Source organism: Armigeres subalbatus, chromosome 3 (assembly GCF_024139115.2).
Source record: "Armigeres subalbatus isolate Guangzhou_Male chromosome 3, GZ_Asu_2, whole genome shotgun sequence".
Taxonomy (NCBI): domain Eukaryota; kingdom Metazoa; phylum Arthropoda; class Insecta; order Diptera; family Culicidae; genus Armigeres; species Armigeres subalbatus.
Window position 1 is genome coordinate 324,648,341 of NC_085141.1, and position 20,565 is coordinate 324,668,905.

The window sequence follows — 20,565 nt, forward strand, 5'->3', positions numbered from 1 at the left end:
CAATCTTGGACAGAACATCATCAGTCGACACAAAGCAGCCGTTAACGAGCATGCTAACAACATCCATCTTATTCAGAAAGACTTCTCGGAGGAGATGGAGATCTCAGCTGGCGAAATGGCGGCCTATATCAAATCATCGAAAAACATGAAGGCTCTAGGCTTCGACAGCATCCTGAATCTCGAACTCGAACATTTGAGAGCTCCATTCTTCGAGCACTTTTCGCTGATCTTTAATCAGTGTCTCCGTCTCAGCTACTTCCCATCGTCCTGGAAGTCAGCGAAAGTCATCCCCATCCGGAAGCCTGGGAAGGATCCTTCCTCTCCGAAAAGTTATCGCCCCATCAGCCTTCTCTCAGCGTTATTGAAGCTGTTTGAAAAGCGATTCACAGCCGATTACTTGAATCTGCCGAACACCACAACATTTTGCTCGAGGAAAAGTCGGTCAACCGTACACCAACTGACCCGAGTTATTAACGTCCTCAGATGGAACAAGTTTGTCTCAAACACATCCGCCATGGTCTTACTCGATGTCGAGAAGGGATTCGACAATGTATGGCATGATGGGCTGGTGTACAAACTATAGCTACCTGGTGAAAATCATCAACAATTACCTGTCGGCAAGGACACAACATCGTCGCAGGCGTCCCCCAGGGCAGTATCCTCGGGCCCCTGCTTTTCATTCTGTTCACCTCCGAAACCTCCAGAAGGCAACATTCTGCCCTTGTTCCAAGATGATACCTCCATCGTCTACCAAGGCAGAATGATCAGAGCGCTAGTGACAAAACTCCAACGAGGCCTGGATGCCCTGACAGAGAACCTTACCAGCTGGAAGATTTGTATCAACGCGACGAAGACCCAGGAGGTCATCATCTTCCCCCATTCAAAATCCCCTAAACATGTTCCACCTGTGGACTGTAAAATCATCCTCAATGGCAAAACTGTGGAATGGACCAATGAGGCCGACTACCTTGGCTTGACCCTCGACATCAACGATCGGTTTAGGGAACGTTGCTTAGCATCAGATCAGGCCGCTATTAGGGCGCTAGTTCCAATCTAGGTTATCAAATTGTTTTTGTATATATTAGTATAAATAGTAGTTAGGTTATATATTTTTTTAAACTAACTAATGCCTCTTCAAGGCGAACATGTCAAAATAGACTTAAAAACCATTTCCTTACTTAACAAAACAAAACATTATAAAAATAAAACTCAAGTCAAAAATCTAGAAAGCTAAAGACTTGAAATGTTGAATTGGTAAATTGTTAAAAAAAAAATTATAGAATGAAATTTATAAACATTTCGTCATGACGATTTAGAACACGACGTGAAGACACTAGACTCGTCGCTACTGTTGCATTTCGGTCTGCGACGATAACTTTTGTCAGCCCTGGTGATGCAATCTCATTAGAGATTGCACGATAGAAAAAAAAGTAACAAACTCTGTATACCTACAATGTTCGATATTCTGCTCACACGTCAGATACAAAACTCCTTAGTCTATGAAGCCCATCTTGATGTGAATCGAACGTGCAGTGTTAATAGCCGATAAATGTTTTTTATTCTCCACACAGAAGAAAAAAACGACGATAATCGATGGTCTTGGTAGTCTAGCGGACACAGATTCTATCTCATGTGCAGGAGGTGTAGGGTTCAATCACACACTCGGCCCGACAAACGTTACGTTAAACATTCTCTAATTATACCTTGAAACATTCCGTGATATTAATAGCATTCGTATGCAAGCACGTGGCTAATGCTTAAACAGAACTCAGCTGTTGGAGAGTATGTGATAGATTTTGGTATGTGGTTACACAAATGGAAAATACATTATAGACGGATTGTAGGATTTAATTAAATTAAAACTAGGTATGTGCTTCGCAAACTTTGATTTATACATTTAGTGCCATCATCTAGGTAATGCGCAGTGCTGTATTTCCTGTGTGCAGCTAAGTCACAAATTACTCTGTCTTAGGGCCGATTTCTTCACCTCCGCTTAACTCTTAAGTGGTGCTTACCCATACGCTTAAGCTTGGTTTAAGCCCTATTTTCGTAAATTTTAGTATCAGTAGCCGATCAGAAAAAAACAGACAACATTTGCGCCGAATAAAACTTTGCGAGAAAATAGGTTGAAAGTAAATGGAGATGTACCCCTGGGGGTACCTTGGACAACATTGCGTAATGGCGGATGTATTAAAATTCCAATAAAAATTTATCGATTAAAATTTGATAATTGAATTTTTTTTATTTCAAATCCTGCTTAAGGGGGCTGTTCGACAAAAGATCAGAAAAAAATTTCAAGTGTAATCCATCTGACCAAAACAAAAAATTGAATAATATAATAAGAATATGCTTCTGAACTAAACTGTTTGATTTAAAGATTCGGAAACCTTAATTTTACGTTTTTTTCCATGCGTAACGCGTAACGAAAGCCTTTTTCCATGCAGGTCGTAAGCCTCCTTTGAAGTCAAGAGGCTCAGAAGCAGCCTCCTTTCAAGACAAGACGCTCGGAAGCAGCCTCCTTTCAAGACAAGACGCTCGGAAGCAGCCTCCTTTCAAGACAAGACGCTCGGAAGCCTCCTTTCAAGACAAGACGCTCGGAAGCCTCCTTTCAAGACAAGACGCTCGGAAGCCTCCTTTCAAGACAAGACGCTCGGAAGCCTCCTTTCAAGACAAGATGCTCGGAAGCCTCGGAAGCAACCTTTTTTGTCTTACTTGTGCTGCTCGGGCGGGAAGCCTCCTTTCAAGAGGCCCGGAAGCCTCCTTTCAAGAGGCCCGGAAGCCTCCTTTCAAGAGGCCCGGAAGCCTCCTTTAAAGAGGCCCGGAAGCCTCCTTTAAAGAGGCCCGAAAGCCTCCTTTCAAGAGGCCCGAAAGCCTCCTTTCAAGAGGCCCGGAAGCCTCCTTTCAAGAGGCCCGGAAGCCTCCTTTCAAGAGGCCCAGAAACCTCCTTTCAAGAGGCCCGGAAGCCTCCTTTCAAGAGGCCCGGAAGCCTCCTTTCAAGAGGCTCGGAAGCCTCATTTCAAGAGGCCCGGAAGCCTCATTTCAAGAGGCCTGGAAGCCTCATTTCAAGAGGCCCGGAAGCCTCCTTTCAAGAGGCCCGGAAGCCTCCTTTCAAGAGGCCCGGAAGCCTCCTTTCAAGAGGCCCGGAAGCCTCCTTTCAAGAGGCCCTGAAGCCTCCTTTTAAGAGGCCCGGAAGCCTCCTTTCAAGAGGCCCGGAAGCCTCCTTTCAAGAGGCCTGGAAGCGCATATGCAAGAGGACCGGAAGCCTCTTCTCAACAGGCCTGGAAGCCTCCTTTCAAGAGGCCCGGAAGCCTCCTTTCAAGAGGCCCGGAAGCCTCCTTTCAAGAGGCCCAGAGCCTCCTTTCAAGAGGCCCGGAAGCCTCCTTTCAAGAGGCCCGGAAGCCTCCTTTCAAGAGGCCCAGGCCTCCTTTCAAGAGGCCTGGAAGCCTCCTTTCAAGAGGCCCGAAGCCTCCTTTCAAGAGGCCCGGAAGCCTCCTTTCAAGAGGCCCGAAGCCTCCTTTCAAGAGGCCCGAAGCCTCCTTTCAAGAGGCCCGGAAGCCTCCTTTCAAGAGGCCCGAAGCCTCCTTTCAAGAGGCCTGGAAGCCTCCTTTCAAGAGGCCCGAAGCCTCCTTTCAAGAGGCCTGAAGCCTCCTTTCAAGAGGCCCGGAAGCCTTCTTTCGAGATGCCCGGAAGCCTTCTTTCGAGAGGCTCGGAAGCCTCCTTTCGAGAGGCTCAGAAGCCTCCTTTCAAGAGGCTCAGAAGCCTCCTTTTAAGAGGCTCAGGCCTCCTTTCAAGAGGCACAGAAGCCTCCTTTCAAGAGGCTCAGAAGCCTCCTTCAAAGGGCTCAGAAGCCTCCTTTCAAGAGGCTCAGGAAGGCCTCCTTTCAAGAGGCTCAGAAGCCTCCTTTCAAGAGGCTCAGAAGCCTCCTTTCAAGAGGCTCAGAAGCCTCCTTTCAAGAGGCTCAGAAGCCTCCTTTCAAGAGGCTCAGAAGCCTCCTTTCAAGAGGCTCAGAAGCCTCCTTTCAAGAGGCTCAGAAGCCTCCTTTCAAGAGGCTCAGAAGCCTCCTTTCAAGAGGCTCAGAAGCCTCCTTTCAAGAGGCCCAGGCCTCCTTTCAAGAGGCCCTAGCCTCCTTTCAAGAGGCCCGAAGCCTCCTTTCAAGAGGCCAGAAGCCTCCTTTCAAGAAACCCGGAAGCCTCCTTTCAAGAGGCCCGGTAACCTCTTTCAAGAGGCCCGGAAGCCTCCTTTCAAAAGGACCGAAAGCATCCTTACAAGAGGCCCGGAAGACTCCTTTCAAGCGGCCCGGAAGCCTCCTTTCAAGCGACCCGGAAGCCTCCTTTCAAGAGACCCGGTAGCCTCCTTTCAAGAGGCCCGGAAGCCTCCTTTCAAGAGGCCCGGAAGCCTCCTTTCAAGAGGCCCGGAAGCCTCCTTTCAAGAGGCCGGAAGCCATCTTTCAAGAGGCTCGGAAGCCTCTAACCGTTCAGAAAGTATTGTAGGAAGTTTGATGTGCAAACTTAATTTGAAATGGAAATTATCACGGATAATGAAAATTTCAGTTAACTTTTTGGAGAGGCATATTTCCCGTTAGTTTTCAGGTCCTTTTCCAAATTTCTTGTGAGTTACGCTTATTTTCATTTATTGCGAAAAAATAGGGGTACCTCGATGAATGCAAAAGTTCGAAGGGGTACCTCTCAAGAAAAAGGTTGAGAGCCGCTATCTGATGGATAGAAGCTTATGTTGTCGGATGCTCACCGTGATTCTCCTTGGTAGTATTTGTTTTGAAGGACCCTGTTTCATTCCATGTACGCCAATGTCGCACAGTTGTGCGCGTTCAGCCTTTTAAGAGATTCAGAATCAATGACAGAGGAAGTCATGATTAACGCACAGTCAAAGCTTTTAGAAAGCTTAATAACTAGCTTAGATTAGATTATTTCAGATAGATTTTAGAGGGGCTCAAACTCTTTTACGTTTGTTTACAAAAATATACCAGTATTGCATGTAGAATTGATATGGGCCCGTACACTAATTACGTAAGCAATTCGACCCTTATGTATAGAGTAACTGTTCCATCTAACTGTAACTAATTTATCTGGACTTGACTTGGACTTGCTCACTGCTAAAAAAAATACAAAAATAAAAAAACAAACCGTACTGCTTTTAATTTCTTTGTTTTTCATTCTATAAGAGGTATGAGATGAAGAATACTAACTCCTACTTTGATAAATAAAAAAACACAACTCAGTGTTATTCCACGTTTGAAGCAGAAATAGTAGCTTCTATGCAATCTTTCCTATCAAAGGAAATAAACATAAAAAATAACGATAACCATTCTCTACATGTGTTCAATCCATGTGTTGCTTTAAGACATTCTATTGAATGACATTTGGTCAAACGGTCAACAAACGTCATGCGGCCATAAGCCAAAGCTTTCAAAAAACTCATCCCTGAACGAACCACAGAGAACAGAATGAAATGTCCCAACGAGCAAGGTCAAAGAGAATGGAATTTTCCACATTGGTAACACCTCCGATTCCTTTCATACGACCGGCGGCCAGCCGGGCCCGTTCCTGTCAGAACTCGCAAAGGTCAAGCAGCAGTAATACCCACTAATGAATCTATTATTCACGGCCGGCAATTGTGGAAATTGAATTAGATCATGAAATAATTTTCAGCTGCCCGTCTCGCGACATCAAGTGGACCGGACCCAAACAATGGTGAATGTGTTCGGCCGAATAACAAAACAACATTATTCCAGTGCAAAAATTATCCGCTGCCTGAGACATTTTTGTGCCTATCACATGAATACACAAAGAAACGGAAACAAACGAAATATCATTTCGGAATTTTGAATGCGTTGAATTTCACACTCAGTAATTTCCAATTAGATTAAGTGTGGTGCGAGATTTTGAATATTTTATATTGGATGATTTGTCAAATAGTTTTATATTTGCATTATTTGACCTTATGGGTACACATCATAAAACGTGTATGTCCGTTATCATGTCGAACAGATCAATAATGTTGTTGACTTGTTTCAAGTAGAATTTCTGCTATTATTCGACTCAAATTGACTAATTATTGATAATTACTTGTGTTCGTTTTATTTTTTGAACACTGCTTCAGAAGAACAATTCTACCGTATTACCATCATAAATGCAATTAAATTTTCATTCTTTTGATTTTTAGTTTCATTTTTAACTTTTGAATTACGCGTATCCATTCATAATCAACATACCTTTGGCAGTGACAGCAGTTGAGCATTGCGTGAAGTCGCGGCAACAGATCCATCAAGAAATGATATCCACAGCAGAGCATTTGTGTCATGATTCGCGATTGGATCATGAGATTCTTTTGAGCGTTAACGCAACAACTTAGTTAGATAACAAAACACACTTCTCCCGGAACATCACAATTCGGAACAGGCACACCTTCAACTGACCCGTCCTGCTTTGTAGTAGAATTCTTTGCCAAAACGATCGCTGGTCGTTTTGCGAGGATTCATCACCATGCTGCTAATCCGATAATAATCACAACAACCACCAACTGTCGATATTGCCATTCACTTTTTTTTCGTTTTGCCTTCTGATAAAGACGAGCTTCCATACAACGATCTATTTCAACAGGCGAGAATTTCCACCATCGACACACACCCCTTCGTTGGCCACGGAGTGCATCCAACCTTAACCAAATGCGAAACTGAACTGTGAATTCTTGGAATTCCTTCGGTTCGGGGCCATAAAACAAACTTGACGACCTTTCCTTCCTTCTCACTATTTTGGATTATCTGCAGACTTTTGTACCCATTACGCATGTTGTTGCCGTCGCATCGAATGCCATTCGTCAACAACCCCTCGTGAGTCATTCACGTGTCAACTCTCACGTACCAGCTTTCTTCTGTTGTTTAAATCTTAAAAAGGGAAGCGATAAAAGCCTACCACCAGCTGGGAGGTAGCACTTCGGTTCTTATCACAAACGAAAACAATAACAAAAGCGCGTAACCGTAGTAAAATTTGAGTCACCATCAGTGCGCGCTCTATTCAGGTTGCCAACACTAAACGGCATATAGCTACTAAAAAGCTCTTGGCACTAGCTTCCGATCGCAACAACAACTAACCAACCGACCGACGAGCAAGTGTATGACGACGATCCACTGGTTGCTGGCTGGCGAACTAGCAGAGAGGCCACTGCTAATGACAAAGATCTTTTATTTTTTTATTTAGTTTTTTTTTTTGCGCTAATGAGAACTCAACCGTGACGGCGCGCGGTACCAGCAGGCAGGCAGCGGGTAGTTGCAAACCGAGAGAGGTCGCCACTAAAACTACCTTTATACTATATTACTCTGAAATAAGCAACGACTAATAATGGTGGTAGAGTAGAGTTGTGGCTGCTGTACCCATACCCATCCACTTACGGACATGAGTGCTGCTGAACTGAAAGGGATGGTGATCGTGTGGTGGTGGTGGGAATAAGGCGCTCAGCAGACCGACGAACACGTAAATACAGCCACCACCCGAATAGTGCTGATTAGGGGTAGTTTGGTTGTTTCTGTTGAAACAAATTTTGGACAATTCTCTTTTTTTGCTGATTGGGATTTATATAAAACGTATATCGATAAGAATTTTGATGTTGATATTTCTCTCGATACCAACAGTGATATTGATATTGATAATGCTCTCGTATCTTTGACAAATTTAATTGCCGAAGCCAGAGGCATTGCAATTCCTCTGCATTGCAAATGTGAAATTAAATTCAACTCCATCATTATTGACGACGATCTTCAGCTACTGATTCGTCTTATTCCGTTATTTGGCAAGATTTGCAAAATGAAATTAAAAAATGTTTCATTATTCTGAGAAATAGCAACTTTGAGAATAATGTCTCGAAGTTAGATCCCAGTTCGAAACCCTTTTGGAAATTAACGAAAATTCTTAAAAAACCTCAGAAGCCAATTCCAGCGCTTAAAGAGGGAAATAAATTTTTATTAACAAATGCAGAAAAGGCTCAAAAACTTGCTCAGCAGTTTGAGAGAGCCCATAATTTTAGTCTAGGTCTCACGAGTCCAATTGAGGATCAGGTTGCATGGAGCTTCGAAGACATTCTCAACCAAGAGAATGTTTTTGACCCTTCGTTGGGAACTAATTTGGATGAAGTGAGATCTATTACTAGAAAATTTAAAAATATGAAAGCCCCGGGTGATGATGGTATTTTCTACATACTTATTCAAAAACTTCCTGGGAGCTCCTTATCCTTTTTGGTTAATTTATTTAACAAATGTTTTCAATTGGCATACTTTCCAGATAAATGGAAAAACGCCAAAGTTGTTCCTATTTTGAAGCCGGACAAAAATCCAGCTGAGGCTTTAGTTATCACCCAATCATTTTGCTTCCTTCAATAAGCAGAGTGTTTGAAAATATTATTTTAAATAGAATGATGGTTGATATTAATGACAATTCTATTTTGGCTGATGAGCAATTTGGTTTTCGCCATGGGAATTCAACCACCCATCGGTTATTAAGAGTTACGAATTCAATTCAGCTCAACAAATCTGAGGGATATTCGACTGGAGTTGCTCTTCTTGATATAGAGAAAGCATTTAACAGTGTTTGGCATGAAGGTTTGATTGTAAAATCGACGAATTTAAATTTTCCTCTGAACATTATTAAACTGATCCAAAATTATTTATCAGATCGCTCACTGCAGGTAAACTATCAGAATTCTAAATCTGATAGATTACCTGTAAGAGCTGGTGTTCCCCAAGGCAGCATACTGGGGCCCATTTTGTATAACATTTTTACTTCTGACTTACCTGATTTACCACCAGGGTGTCAAAAATCTTTGTTTGCAGATGACACAGGTCTCTCAGCCAAAAGGCGAAGCCTTCGTGTCATTTGTAGTAGATTGCAAAAAAGTTTGGATATTTTCTCCACTTACTTGCAAAAACGGAAAATTTCCCCGAATGCTTCCAAAATTCAGCTTATAATTTTTTCACATAAGCCGAGAGCTTCTAATTTGAAACCTTCTAGCAGACATATTGTGTCACTATGAATGGGGTTCCAATTAATTGGTCTAGCGAAGCTAAATAGTTAGGACTTCTGCTAGATCAAAAGTTAACTTTCAAAAATCACATTGAAGGCATTCAAGCAAAATGTAACAAATATATAATGTGTCTATATCCACTTATAAACAGAAAATCAAAACTTTGTCTAAAGAACAAATTTTTGATTTATCCCCAAAAACATTAACCTTCCGGGGCTCGCATCGTTGTAAAAAATACACCTTCGCAAAAACACTCTCATTGTTCTCTACAGCAGCGGGACTGCGTGAGCGATTCAGGATGAAGCGAGCTCTCGTTTCCACTAATGCAATTATTTTTTTTTTTACTGTGTCATTAGTGTCCAGATCAAACCCCAAGATATACCGTACCTGTAAATCGTCTGATTCTAAAGCCATGTCCGTACTCATGAGGATTATTCCACTTTCTGAATAATTTTTGAGGTTTTGTCTTAATTTTCAGGTCGTTGAAATCATTTTTCAAACAGATCTCGGCGTTGATGCTACAGACAGACATACATATTTATGCAGCTGTATTGAAAAATATATTGATCTACACGTAAAAAAATAACCTTATAAGTTATGGCAAAAAACCATTCGAAAATACTTAAACTTTTCATTATGCCACCGAATGAATGATCCCATATCGAAAAGCTAATAACATTCATAACTTAATGAAAAGTATAAGTTTCCGAATGTATGTGGCTAATGCGATGTACAAGTTTTTTCTTATACTTATCATTAACCGCCTGCTTTGGCAAAAAAGTATTAGAAATATTATTAATAAACAACATTAAATTTTTTTACGTGTAACAGTTATACGATTTTTATTGATAATTACAAAAAAAACGTTCCAAAAATAACTCATTTTGGCAAAACAAAATTTTTGGTCGACAATAAAGAAAAATATTTTAAGCTCTTTTTAGTGGAATGTATTCAACCGTCTAAAACGAGTTTAGTACTTTTCATTTAATTCCACTAAGTTAGTCTTAGTTCGTCTGTTAGACTCGTTTTAGACGGTCGGAAATCAATCCTAATTTTAAGCAAAAAATCACGTGAAAGAGTAGGATGTAATCTATAAGAGGAATAGACATTTTATTGAAATATCAAGCGCCATTCCAATTGCCGAGTATTTCTTAGTGTATTTATAATTATCGGAACGGTCTATACTACCAGACCCGACGAACTTCGTTTTGCCTAAAAATGATTTATTCTGTGATCATTTCTCGAGTTATGCAAAATTTTCTAATTCATTTCCATAACGGCACACATGTTCCACATAGGTTATTGCAACTCATATGTGACCATATTCAATCACAACTAAGTTGCTGTAACTATTTTTGTCTGATTTGCGCTGCTCGGGTTGCATGGGAGCCTACCTTTCCAGAAGGTTCGATCTCACAATCAAATGTGCTTTTTTCTCACAGATCGCACAGAACAGAATCATAATCTCGGATTTCGCGATTATTCTGCGTCCTAATACGAAGACGTCCATTCGCGCAAGAATTTATTTACTCAAGGACAACGCAAACAACAACCGGGATTTCGCGACTGCTTTGCGTCCTAATACGTCCAATCGCGTACTATTATTATTATGTTATTATACTGCCGCTAACCGCAAGTCGAGCACATATGTATATGGGCTCCATATACAGATGTGCTCGACTTGCGGTTAGCGGCAGTATATGTCTTCATAAGAGAGACATGCTAGGGGGGGTCCCGTAGCGTAGTTGGCTACACGTTCGCCTTACAAGCGGATGGTCATGGGTTCGATTCCCAGCCCCTCCACCAAACCCTCGTCAGTCGCCGGATCCGCAGCCCATACGGTGTGGCGTTTGGGAGACGCGCCTTACCGTCACGGCTGCTTGATGACGACTGACAACTTGTTCTTCTCGGAGGCAGGGTTGCCAAATGAAAATCTGTATTTTTTAACAAAAAAATCTTTTCATCTGTATTTCGTACTCCAAAAATCTGTATCGATATCTGTGTCGAATTGTTATTACCGCCATTTTTCTACGTCTATCAATCAATTGAAAAAATCAGATAAAATGTTGTATTATGGCGCTTTTATCAACATTACATTCACCTGTAAAATGTGTAACTAACTTTCCGAAAGAAAATCATAACCATCACACAAATATTACTGAAAGTCACAATACACTTAAGGAGATGTTAAGATTACCGTTAAAAGATATTAACAAATTATATGACGTAAAATTGACGTCTGATCCCTCCCTCTCCCTTTAGCTTTATGTATTAACCCTTTATAAGGCAGACGAATCTAAACAATTAATTAACAAAAACAACTATAGGACACAATGTTGACATGGTATTAAACTCAAATGTATGTTTGTTATACATTAAACAGTTCAGAAACATTGAAAAATTGGTGGCAATATAGTTGCCACTGCCCGGCAAGCGGGAAAACAGGCAACAACAAAAATAAATAAAAGATTTTTAAAAATTAGGTTTTACGTAAAACCAGTCAAATCAAGGCACGTTACATTTTTTGGGGAAGAGTCCTAGTCGGAAAACGCATTATAAGAGAAAATTTTTATTTTGCGCTTTTGTTCCCAAGGGGGGACCCTTGGGAAAAAACACAATTTCGTCAAAAATCCAAAAACCAAATATACAGAAAGGCAAAGCTTTTCTCACGCTAATCACGGATTAATCTAACACAGGAGATTCAAAATAATTAATACCAACGGGAAAAAATATATCTTTGTCGTTTTTTTAACGAATTATAACTGAAAATCCTTCTTCCACTCGAAACTTACGATCTGTTCGTAAAAAAACTGTTCTCAAATTGACATTTCAATTCATCTGGGGTGTTACTAGGAAGCAAATAAAGCCACTACATGAGAAATAATAAGTAGAGCTCTTGTTAATAAATAGAAAAAAATATAATTTGTTGGTGGCAATATAGTTGCCACTGCCTTATAAAGGGTTAATAGCAAAGTGATTTTTACTTCCATCATTTCAAATCTTAAAGAATGGACGTACTGGCAAAATAAAATAACAACTGGTGTGTAGTTTTTAAGTTTAGTAAATTACGAAACCATTATCGGCCCGAGTCGCAAAAACATAATATGGATCTGGTAAATATAAAATATCTGTACATACAGATTGAAAAAAATCTGTACATCTGCATTACAGATTCTGTGTTCAAAAACTAGTAAAAAATCTGTATAAATACAGATTAATCTGTATTTTTGGCAACCCTGCTCGGAGGCGCATTCCTCCAACGTTACCCGGATAAATGGCAATCGAACAGTATAACGATCATTGGATACACGACATGGACAAACGGACACAATGGACACACGATGAGATGGACTGGCAACGACAACGATAATGAGTAGTGGAAATCTAAAAATAGACTCTGTGTGGATTCTGTACAGCAGAATATCACAGTAGATCTCGGCACAGTAGCGGTTAAGTAACACAGAGTGCCTTTACAAATAAAGAAAGGAATAAAAAAATAAAGAGAGACTTGCCGCCATTGTCTGGCTCGTCTCTGGAACCACGCACTAGGTTACACAAAATGGTCCGTTTTGTAAACAATTTCCCTCCTCTTCCCATACTTCTTTTTACTTCCTTTATTTCATTTTTTCATTTATTTAGTTAACATCTAAACAGATAACACTGAATCAACAATTTGACGCCACAATACACGGTTCGAGGCCGCATCTCTCCATCCTCGGATACGCCCCACGCTCGCCAAGTCGTTTTGCACCTGGTCTGCCCATCTCGCTCGCTGCGCTCCACGCCGTCTCGTACCTGCCGGATCGGAAGCGAACACCATCTTTGCAGGGTTGCTGTCCGGCATTCTTGCAACATGTCCTGTCCATCGTACCCTTCCGGCTTTAGCTACCTTCTGGATACTGGGTTCGCCGTAGAGTTGGGCGAGCTCATGGTTCATTCTTCGCCGCCACACACCGTCTTCTTGCACACCGCCAAAGATGGTCCTAAGCACCCGTCTCTCGAATACTCTGAGTGCTTGCAAGTCCTCCTCGAGCATTGTCCATGTTTCATGTTCGTAGAGGACAACCGGTCTTATAAGCGTCTTGTACATGACACATTTGGTTCGGTGGCGAATCTTTTTCGACCGCAGTTTCTTCTGGAGCCCGTAGTAGGCCCGACTTCCACAGATGATGCGCCTTCGTATTTCTCGACTAACGTTGTTGTCAGCCGTTAGCAAGGATCCGAGGTAAACGAATTCCTCGACCACCTCGAAGGTATCCCCGTCTATCGTAACACTGCTTCCCAGGCGGGCCCTGTCGCGCTCGGTTCCGACCACAAGCATATACTTTGTCTTTGACGCATTCACCACCAGTCCAACTTTTATTGCTTCACGTTTCAGGCGGGTGTACAGTTCTGCCACCTTTGCAAATGTTCGGCCGACAATGTCCATGTCATCCGCGAAGCAAATAAATTGACTGGATCTGTTGAAAATCGTACCCCGGCTGTTACACCCGGCTCTCCGCATGACACCTTCTAGCGCAATGTTGAACAACAGGCACGAAAGTCCATCACCTTGTCTTAGTCCCCGGCGCGATTCGAACGAACTGGAATGTTCGCCCGAAATCTTCACACAGTTTTGCACACCATCCACCGTTGCTTTGATCAGTCTGGTAAGCTTCCCAGGGAAGCTGTTCTCGTCCATAATTTTCCATAGCTCTACGCGGTCTATACTGTCGTATGCCGCCTTGAAATCAACGAACAGATGGTGCGTTGGGACCTGGTATTCACGGCATTTTTGAAGGATTTGCCGTACAGTAAAGATCTGGTCCGTTGTCGAGCGGCCGTCAACAAAGCCGGCTTGATAACTTCCCACGAACTCGTTCACTAATGATGACAGACGACGGAAGATGATCTGGGATATCACTTTGTAGGCGGCATTAAGGATGGTGATCGCTCGAAAGTTCTCACACTCCAATTTGTCGCCTTTCTTGTAGATGGGGCATATAACCCCTTCCTTTCACTCCTCCGGTAGCAGTTCGGTTTCCCAGATTCTGACTATCAGTTTGTGCAGGCAAGTGGCCAGCTTTTCCGGGCCCATCTTGATGAGCTCAGCTCCGATACCATCCTTACCAGCTGCTTTATTGGTCTTTAGCTGTTGGATGGCATCCTTAACTTCCCTCAAGGTGGGGGCTGGTTGGCTTCCATTGTCCGCTGAACTGACGTAGTCATCTCCTCCACTGCCTTGACTTTCACTGCCTGTACTCTCAGCGCCATTCAGATGTTCCTCGTAGTGCTGCTTCCACCTTTCGATCACCACACGTTCGTCCGTCAAGATGCTCCCATCCTTATCCCGGCAAATTTCGGCTCGCGGCACGAAGCCTTTGCGGGATGCGTTGAGCTTCTGATAGAACTTGCGTGTATCTTGAGAACGGCACAGCTGTTCCATCTCCTCGCACTCCGCTTCTTCCAGGCGGCGTTTCTTCTCCTGAAAAAGGCGGGTCTGCTGTCTCCGCTTCCGTCTATAACGTTCCACGTTCTGCCGAGTACCTTGCTGCAACGCGACCGCCCGCGCTGCGTCCTTCTCCTCCAGAATCTGTCTGCACTCTTCGTCGAACCAATCGTTCCGTCGACTTCGACCCATATACCCGACGTTGTTCTCCGCTGCGTCGTTAATGGCTGCTTTGACTGTATTCCAGCAGTCCTCAAGAGGGGCCCCATCGAGCTCACCCTCTTCCGGCAACGCTGCCTCGAGATGCTGTGCGTATGCATTGGCGACATCAGGTTGCTTCAGTCGCTCTAGGTCGTACCGCGGCGGTCGTCGGTACCGAACATTGTTGATGACGGATAGTTTTGGGCGCAGTTTAACCATCACCAGATAGTGGTCAGAGTCGATGTTAGCGCCACGATATGTCCTGACGTCGATAATGTCGGAGAAGTGCCGTCCATCAATCAGAACGTGGTCGATTTGTGATTCTGTCTGTAGTGGTGATCTCCAGGTGTACCGATACGGGAGGCTGTGTTGGAAGTAGGTGCTGCGAATGGCCATATTCTTGGAGGCGGCGAAATCAATTAGTCGTAGGCCGTTTTCGTTCGTCAGCCGGTGAGCGCTGAACTTTCCAATAGTCGGTCTAAACTCCTCCTCTTGGCCAACCTGAGCGTTCAAATCTCCTATGATGATTTTGACGTCGTGGCTTGGGCAGCTGTCGTACTCACGTTCCAGCTGCGCGTAGAATGCGTCCTTATCATCATCAGTGCTTCCGGTGTGTGGGCTATGGACGTTGATTATGGTGAAGTTGAAGAACAGGCCTTTGATCCTCAACCTGCACATTCTTTCATTTATCGGCCACCACCCGATCACGCGCCTTTGCATATCGCCCATCACTATGAAAGCTGTTCCCAGCTCGTGTGTATTGCCGCAGCTCTGGTAGATGGTATGATTACCTCTAAACGTTCGCACCATTGATTCCTTCCAACAAACCTCCTGCAGCGCTACGATGCCGAATCCACGGTCCTTGAGCACATCGGCGAGTATGCGTGTGCTCCCGATGAAGTTGAGAGATTTGCAGTTCCACGAACCGAGTTTCCAATCGCTAGTCCCTTTTCGTCGCAGTGGTCTTCGCCGATGGTTCCGGTCCGTACTCTCTTGTTGATTATTCGTTGCTTATGATTTTTTAAAGGCTGGCTTGCAGGGCCTGACACCAAACCCCCTAAATTTCCGGAGGACCATTCCTCCTTATTTCCGGTGAACCATGGTGCACAGTTTCACTTAGAGTCCCTGGCTGGCACTCGGACGATGATCAACCGCCCCTAACATGGAGAACAGACGCTGTTGTGAGCCGATCCTGACATGGAGAACAGACGCTCAATAAGATTTGCACCTCCGGAGAGGAGCAAACCCCCCCTTCCGTCAGCATACGACCATAGTTCCCACCGGGGTTGGTTACCCGATCTTCCCTAAGGTTGCTCGTATCCCGGCCAGCACCGCGGGGAGGTAGGGATAGGAGTTGCTGGGTAAGAGGCTAAGGACCGCAGGATGGGGTCTATTTTATTCCTTCAGGTACGCGAAGTACCAGTGGTACGCTTTACCCAGCATTTGCCGTGCCGTACCCTTGCCGTACTTCCTTTATACGCCACTTTATTTTATGGACTCCTCTTTATTTTTTAAAAACTTTATCGACATCTTAAAGACAAACAACGCAATCTAAGAAACTCAAAAGTTAAGAAGTTGTTTTGCATCTGCAACCATTGCTCCATTGCAGGTCGCGACCCTCAGGAGACTCGTGGGTTGACCTATGCGCCGATTGAAAATTTATCGGCGGCGATTCCTCCAGTAATTCATCCGAAAGCTCCTCGGCCAGTGTAGTTCCTGATTTAATACCTATTTTGTTTTAAGCTCTATACTAGTATTTAGATTTGGATCAAAGCTAATGACTAGAGAATGATGATTGACTAAAGAAAAACTAATTTTGTGAATTACCTTCCTTTTTTAATCGAGAATAGTAAAAATATGAATGCTGAACTTAGTGTCCACCTCTGAAATAGAATAAAAAAATGCTGAGATTTGGGCAAAACAATGAAGGGGCATGAAGCCATTTATTATGATTTACTCAATCAAATAAGAGATGGTTGTTCCAAGCAAAATTTGATTTTTTATTCCTTTCTTTATTTGCTAGGAACTCTGTGATACTTAACCGCTACTGTGCCGAGATCTACTGTGATATTCTGTTGTACAAAAGCCACACATAATCTATTTTTAGATTTCCATTACTCATTATTGTTGTCGTTGCCAGCCATCTCATCGTGAGTCCATTGTGTCCGTTCTTCCATGTCGTGTATCCATTGATCGTTGCATTGTTTCGGTTGCCATCCGGGTAACGTCCGAGAAGAACAAGTTGTCAGTCGTCATCAGGCAGCCGTGACGGTAAGGCGCGTACCCCAAACGCCACCGTATGGGCTGCGGATCCGGCGACTGACGAGGGTTTGGTGGAGGGGCTGGGAATCGAACCCATGACCATCCGCTTGTAAGGCGAACGTGTAGCCAACTACGCTACGGGACCTTCGCAAAATAGGATTCTGCTAGGTGAATTATTTTTCCAAACAGTTTGGGAACATCTGCCCTGGAGTATAGACCTTAAGGTCTACACGCGTAACTAAACAATTTACAAATGGTCCATTCCCTTTTTAATTCTAAGAACCAACTTGGACACTTCTACAATTGCTCCATTTCTGGCCATCCGAGAATTCCCTGGAGTATAGTCTTTAAGGTTTGCATGCGTAACAAATCTCCTTTGAAAAATGTTTCATGCCCTTTTTGATCCATTGAACCAAATTGAATACGCCTTTCACAATTGATACATTTCTAGTTTTAGTCATTGTCGTCGTCAGGTACAGACGAAATTGTCGTGCTCTGTGTAGCCTTTGTGATGTCGTTGCCATCAGCAGCAGGCAATCACGTGCTTTTGTTCCTCGTTGTTTATCGGTCGTGCACATTATTTTGGCTCGCCGATAGTTTCTTTTCAGTCGTTGAGAAAGCTACAAATCAACGGAATAGATGATAGAGTTTTTATCAATACCGTTCAGTTATGTTTGCCAGTTGACAGTCTTGGAAGTCATTGGACAGTCCAGAAGAACAAGGCGCAGACAAAATTTGTTTAATGGAAATGGCAGGTGTGTTACGGCCTTGTGTCTGATCTGCCGCCGTAGGATAATGATGAAAGTTATCGCTGGTGCTCGGACTGTTTGGAAAAGTTGATGAATACAAGAGAAATTTTCCTCCGAATTTGGATGAGGGCATCTGTATACTTGAGTTCGAAGTGTTCATATGGAGGTAGGAAAGAATATTCCTCCATCAATAGATGTAGCCGGCATCTAGGGAAGAATTTTCTACGTCGGACACAGGAAGATCTGCTTCCAGTGTCACGCAATTGGGCATCTGAGAGACTCCGTACTACATATGCTGGCGTTGTATCTGGGAACGAAGGAGAGCGGGTATCGTCGGAAGCTCTTCAAAGTTCCAGAATAAAAGGGGGCGGGGTCTAGAAATCTCAAAAAGTAGTTGCCGTCATACTTGAATCGCCCCTGTACACGGAGCTCATATTAGTCAGAGTGTTCAGCAGTTCTACCAAATTCGTATCCGCTTCTTTCTTAATTGATGCGTCTCATAATTAACTTCATTAACTCCAAGGTTTACAAGTTTTAATATTTGGGTCATCTAAACGCGAATTATTGTCGTTCCATACTCTTCCGAAACATAACTATTTAGTACTACTGTAGTACTACATCCAGGGATTGAACTTATCATTTCATTATCATTTAGTATTCAGCCAATAACTCATTCCAGAGGCGGAATTCCGAAAAGTGTTGTATGGCGAACTTCTAGCGCTGATTCCCCTCTACAACTTTGTCTAAGGGTACATTGCTCTATGTCTAATATTCACAGCGTGAAACGCTATTATCACTCAATATACTAAATGATAATAAGTGTTATTATCATTTAGTATATTAAAAGATACTAGCGTTTCCCGCGGTGAATATTAGACATAGAGCAAAGTACCCTTAGACAAAGTTGTAGAGGGGAATCAGCGCTAGAAGTTCGCCATACAACACTTTTCGGAATTCCGCCTCTGAAATGAGTTATTGGCTGAATACTAAATGATAATGAAATGATAAGTTCAATCCCTGACTACATCCCAAGCGTACTACTACTACAAGCGTGCAATGAATCGGGTTTGAGTTTTTTTTTGTTACCTATTTGAATTTGGTGTGACATTTTTATTCGGATGCCTCTTTCTAAATGAGAGGAACCATCGTCAGATTCAGAACAAGGGTTCGGAACCTTAGTAAAACCCAAAGTTTCAAACTAATCTATGCTGACGATCTGCAAGACAAGTAGAACTTATACGGCGAATTCAATCCCTTCGTTGACACAATTCCAAAGGCTGATCTGCATTAATAAAGTAACAACGAAATAATGATCCGAAGGTCGCTCTTTCACCATCAACTGGTCAAGATTACATAAGAAGAGAGACCAAGCCGTGATAGAGCGTACAAAAACCAGAGGAGCCAGAGTTTCAGCACGTCAACGTTTCGTGATTCTGGAAAAGGAAGCGAAGCGCTCATGTCGACGGAACAAGCGAGTGTGGGCGGACTTTCTCGGGAAAATTGCGACGGGCCAGCTTGAAACACTGATTTGAGCACTTCAAACAATTTTACCAAGTGCCAGCCAGGCCATCATCACCTAGTTATGATCCGCCTTGGGTCAGGCGTATCATACGCGTAAATATTGAGGCTCCGTCAATTAAACGGCCATCTGAAACATGAAACTTTACAAAGCCTCAGGGGTGCTGAGACTTTCAGAGCTGACTACACACGGAATAAAGAAAAGTATCTAGCGTTGAGTATATTCAAACTTACTTTTGAGTTATTTTTTCTCTTCTATTTCCTCCACTCTTTCTTCTCTTATCAAAAACAAAGGAGCAAAACAAATCAACGATGCTAGACGCTAGTCCAACCTGATACACATCATCCTCATGCTTTTGTTATTTTTGTTTAAGACTGAAATCAAGGACCACTCCCCTTCTTGATTTCTGATAGCATTCTAGATAAGGATCTCAAAAGTAAAACATGAGTATCACTAGTGTTCAATCTACGAATTACACCGTAACAATGCTAATGCTAATGCTATTTTACAAATTGATAAATTATCTGAAATCTGAACACGTTTCAAATGAGTAAAGTGATTTATCACACAAGACTGAATCCGATTTGCATCCGCGAGGCACTTTCAGCGGTAAACATCAACATAAACAATGATAATTATGTTTTTTTCTGCACATAGTGAACAGACTCAGTGACAGTCGAATGAACTGGTGGAGTAGTCTTCTGACTATGTCATTCTATGTTTTGAATATTCATGCAATGTTTGTCAAAATTCGGACCGAAGTTGCTTCATGAAGATGAATATTTTAAGCTCTGGTTGCATCACTTAGGGTACGTGGAATGCAGTTAAAAGTATTAAGTAAAACTACTTGCCAAAACGACGAAGGATCGGATAATGCGCGTATTTCGAGTTTCAGGGTCGCTCAAATAGCAGTTTAAATTGAGTTTAGTTAAGTAAATGATTCCATGCATTTATCTGGGTCAGAACTGATTATTACAACACTGATACTAGACTTGACTGAACCAGGCCGCATAAATCTAGTCTGTAATCTGATGATACGAGGCGAACCGGTCCAGGGCCGAAAACCTAAAGATATTAATAATAATAGTCTGTAATCTATTTATGGCAAATATATGTTGCACAGTATTTCAATCCCCAGAAATCACTCTTTTGATCTGATCACTGTACCCAAGAGAAGACCAAAGGAGATGCAAACTGTACGGTGGGTAATAGTTCCACATTTTAATACTAATACACACACTACCAGTCGGTACTGACTTGCTTGGCCACAACTCTGCCGTTTTTTTTTCATTTTCTTATAGGTAAAGTTGTTGTGCAGCAGAGTCCGGCTATTTAGTTTCTTGTCTATTATAGTTATCATAAAGGAGTGAAACTAC

The 20,565-nt window shown here is 42.7% G+C and overlaps 1 protein-coding gene across 7 annotated transcripts in view; it reads right to left on the minus strand.

Moving 5' to 3' along the window:
- LOC134225515 (serine/threonine-protein kinase Wnk-like) overlaps positions 1-20,565 on the minus strand; it is a 145,807-nt gene that overhangs the window by 41,785 nt on the left and 83,457 nt on the right. The window contains exon 1 of one of the 7 annotated variants that reach the window (XM_062705676.1): positions 6,230-7,100. The exons of 5 other annotated variants lie outside the window; for them this stretch is intronic. In XM_062705676.1, coding sequence (XP_062561660.1) covers positions 6,230-6,336 — 107 coding nt within the window. In that variant the 5' untranslated portion in view covers positions 6,337-7,100. Of the gene's footprint in view, positions 1-6,229; positions 7,101-20,565 lie in introns of those variants that run through there. One more of the 7 variants, XM_062705678.1, reaches the window with a different exon arrangement.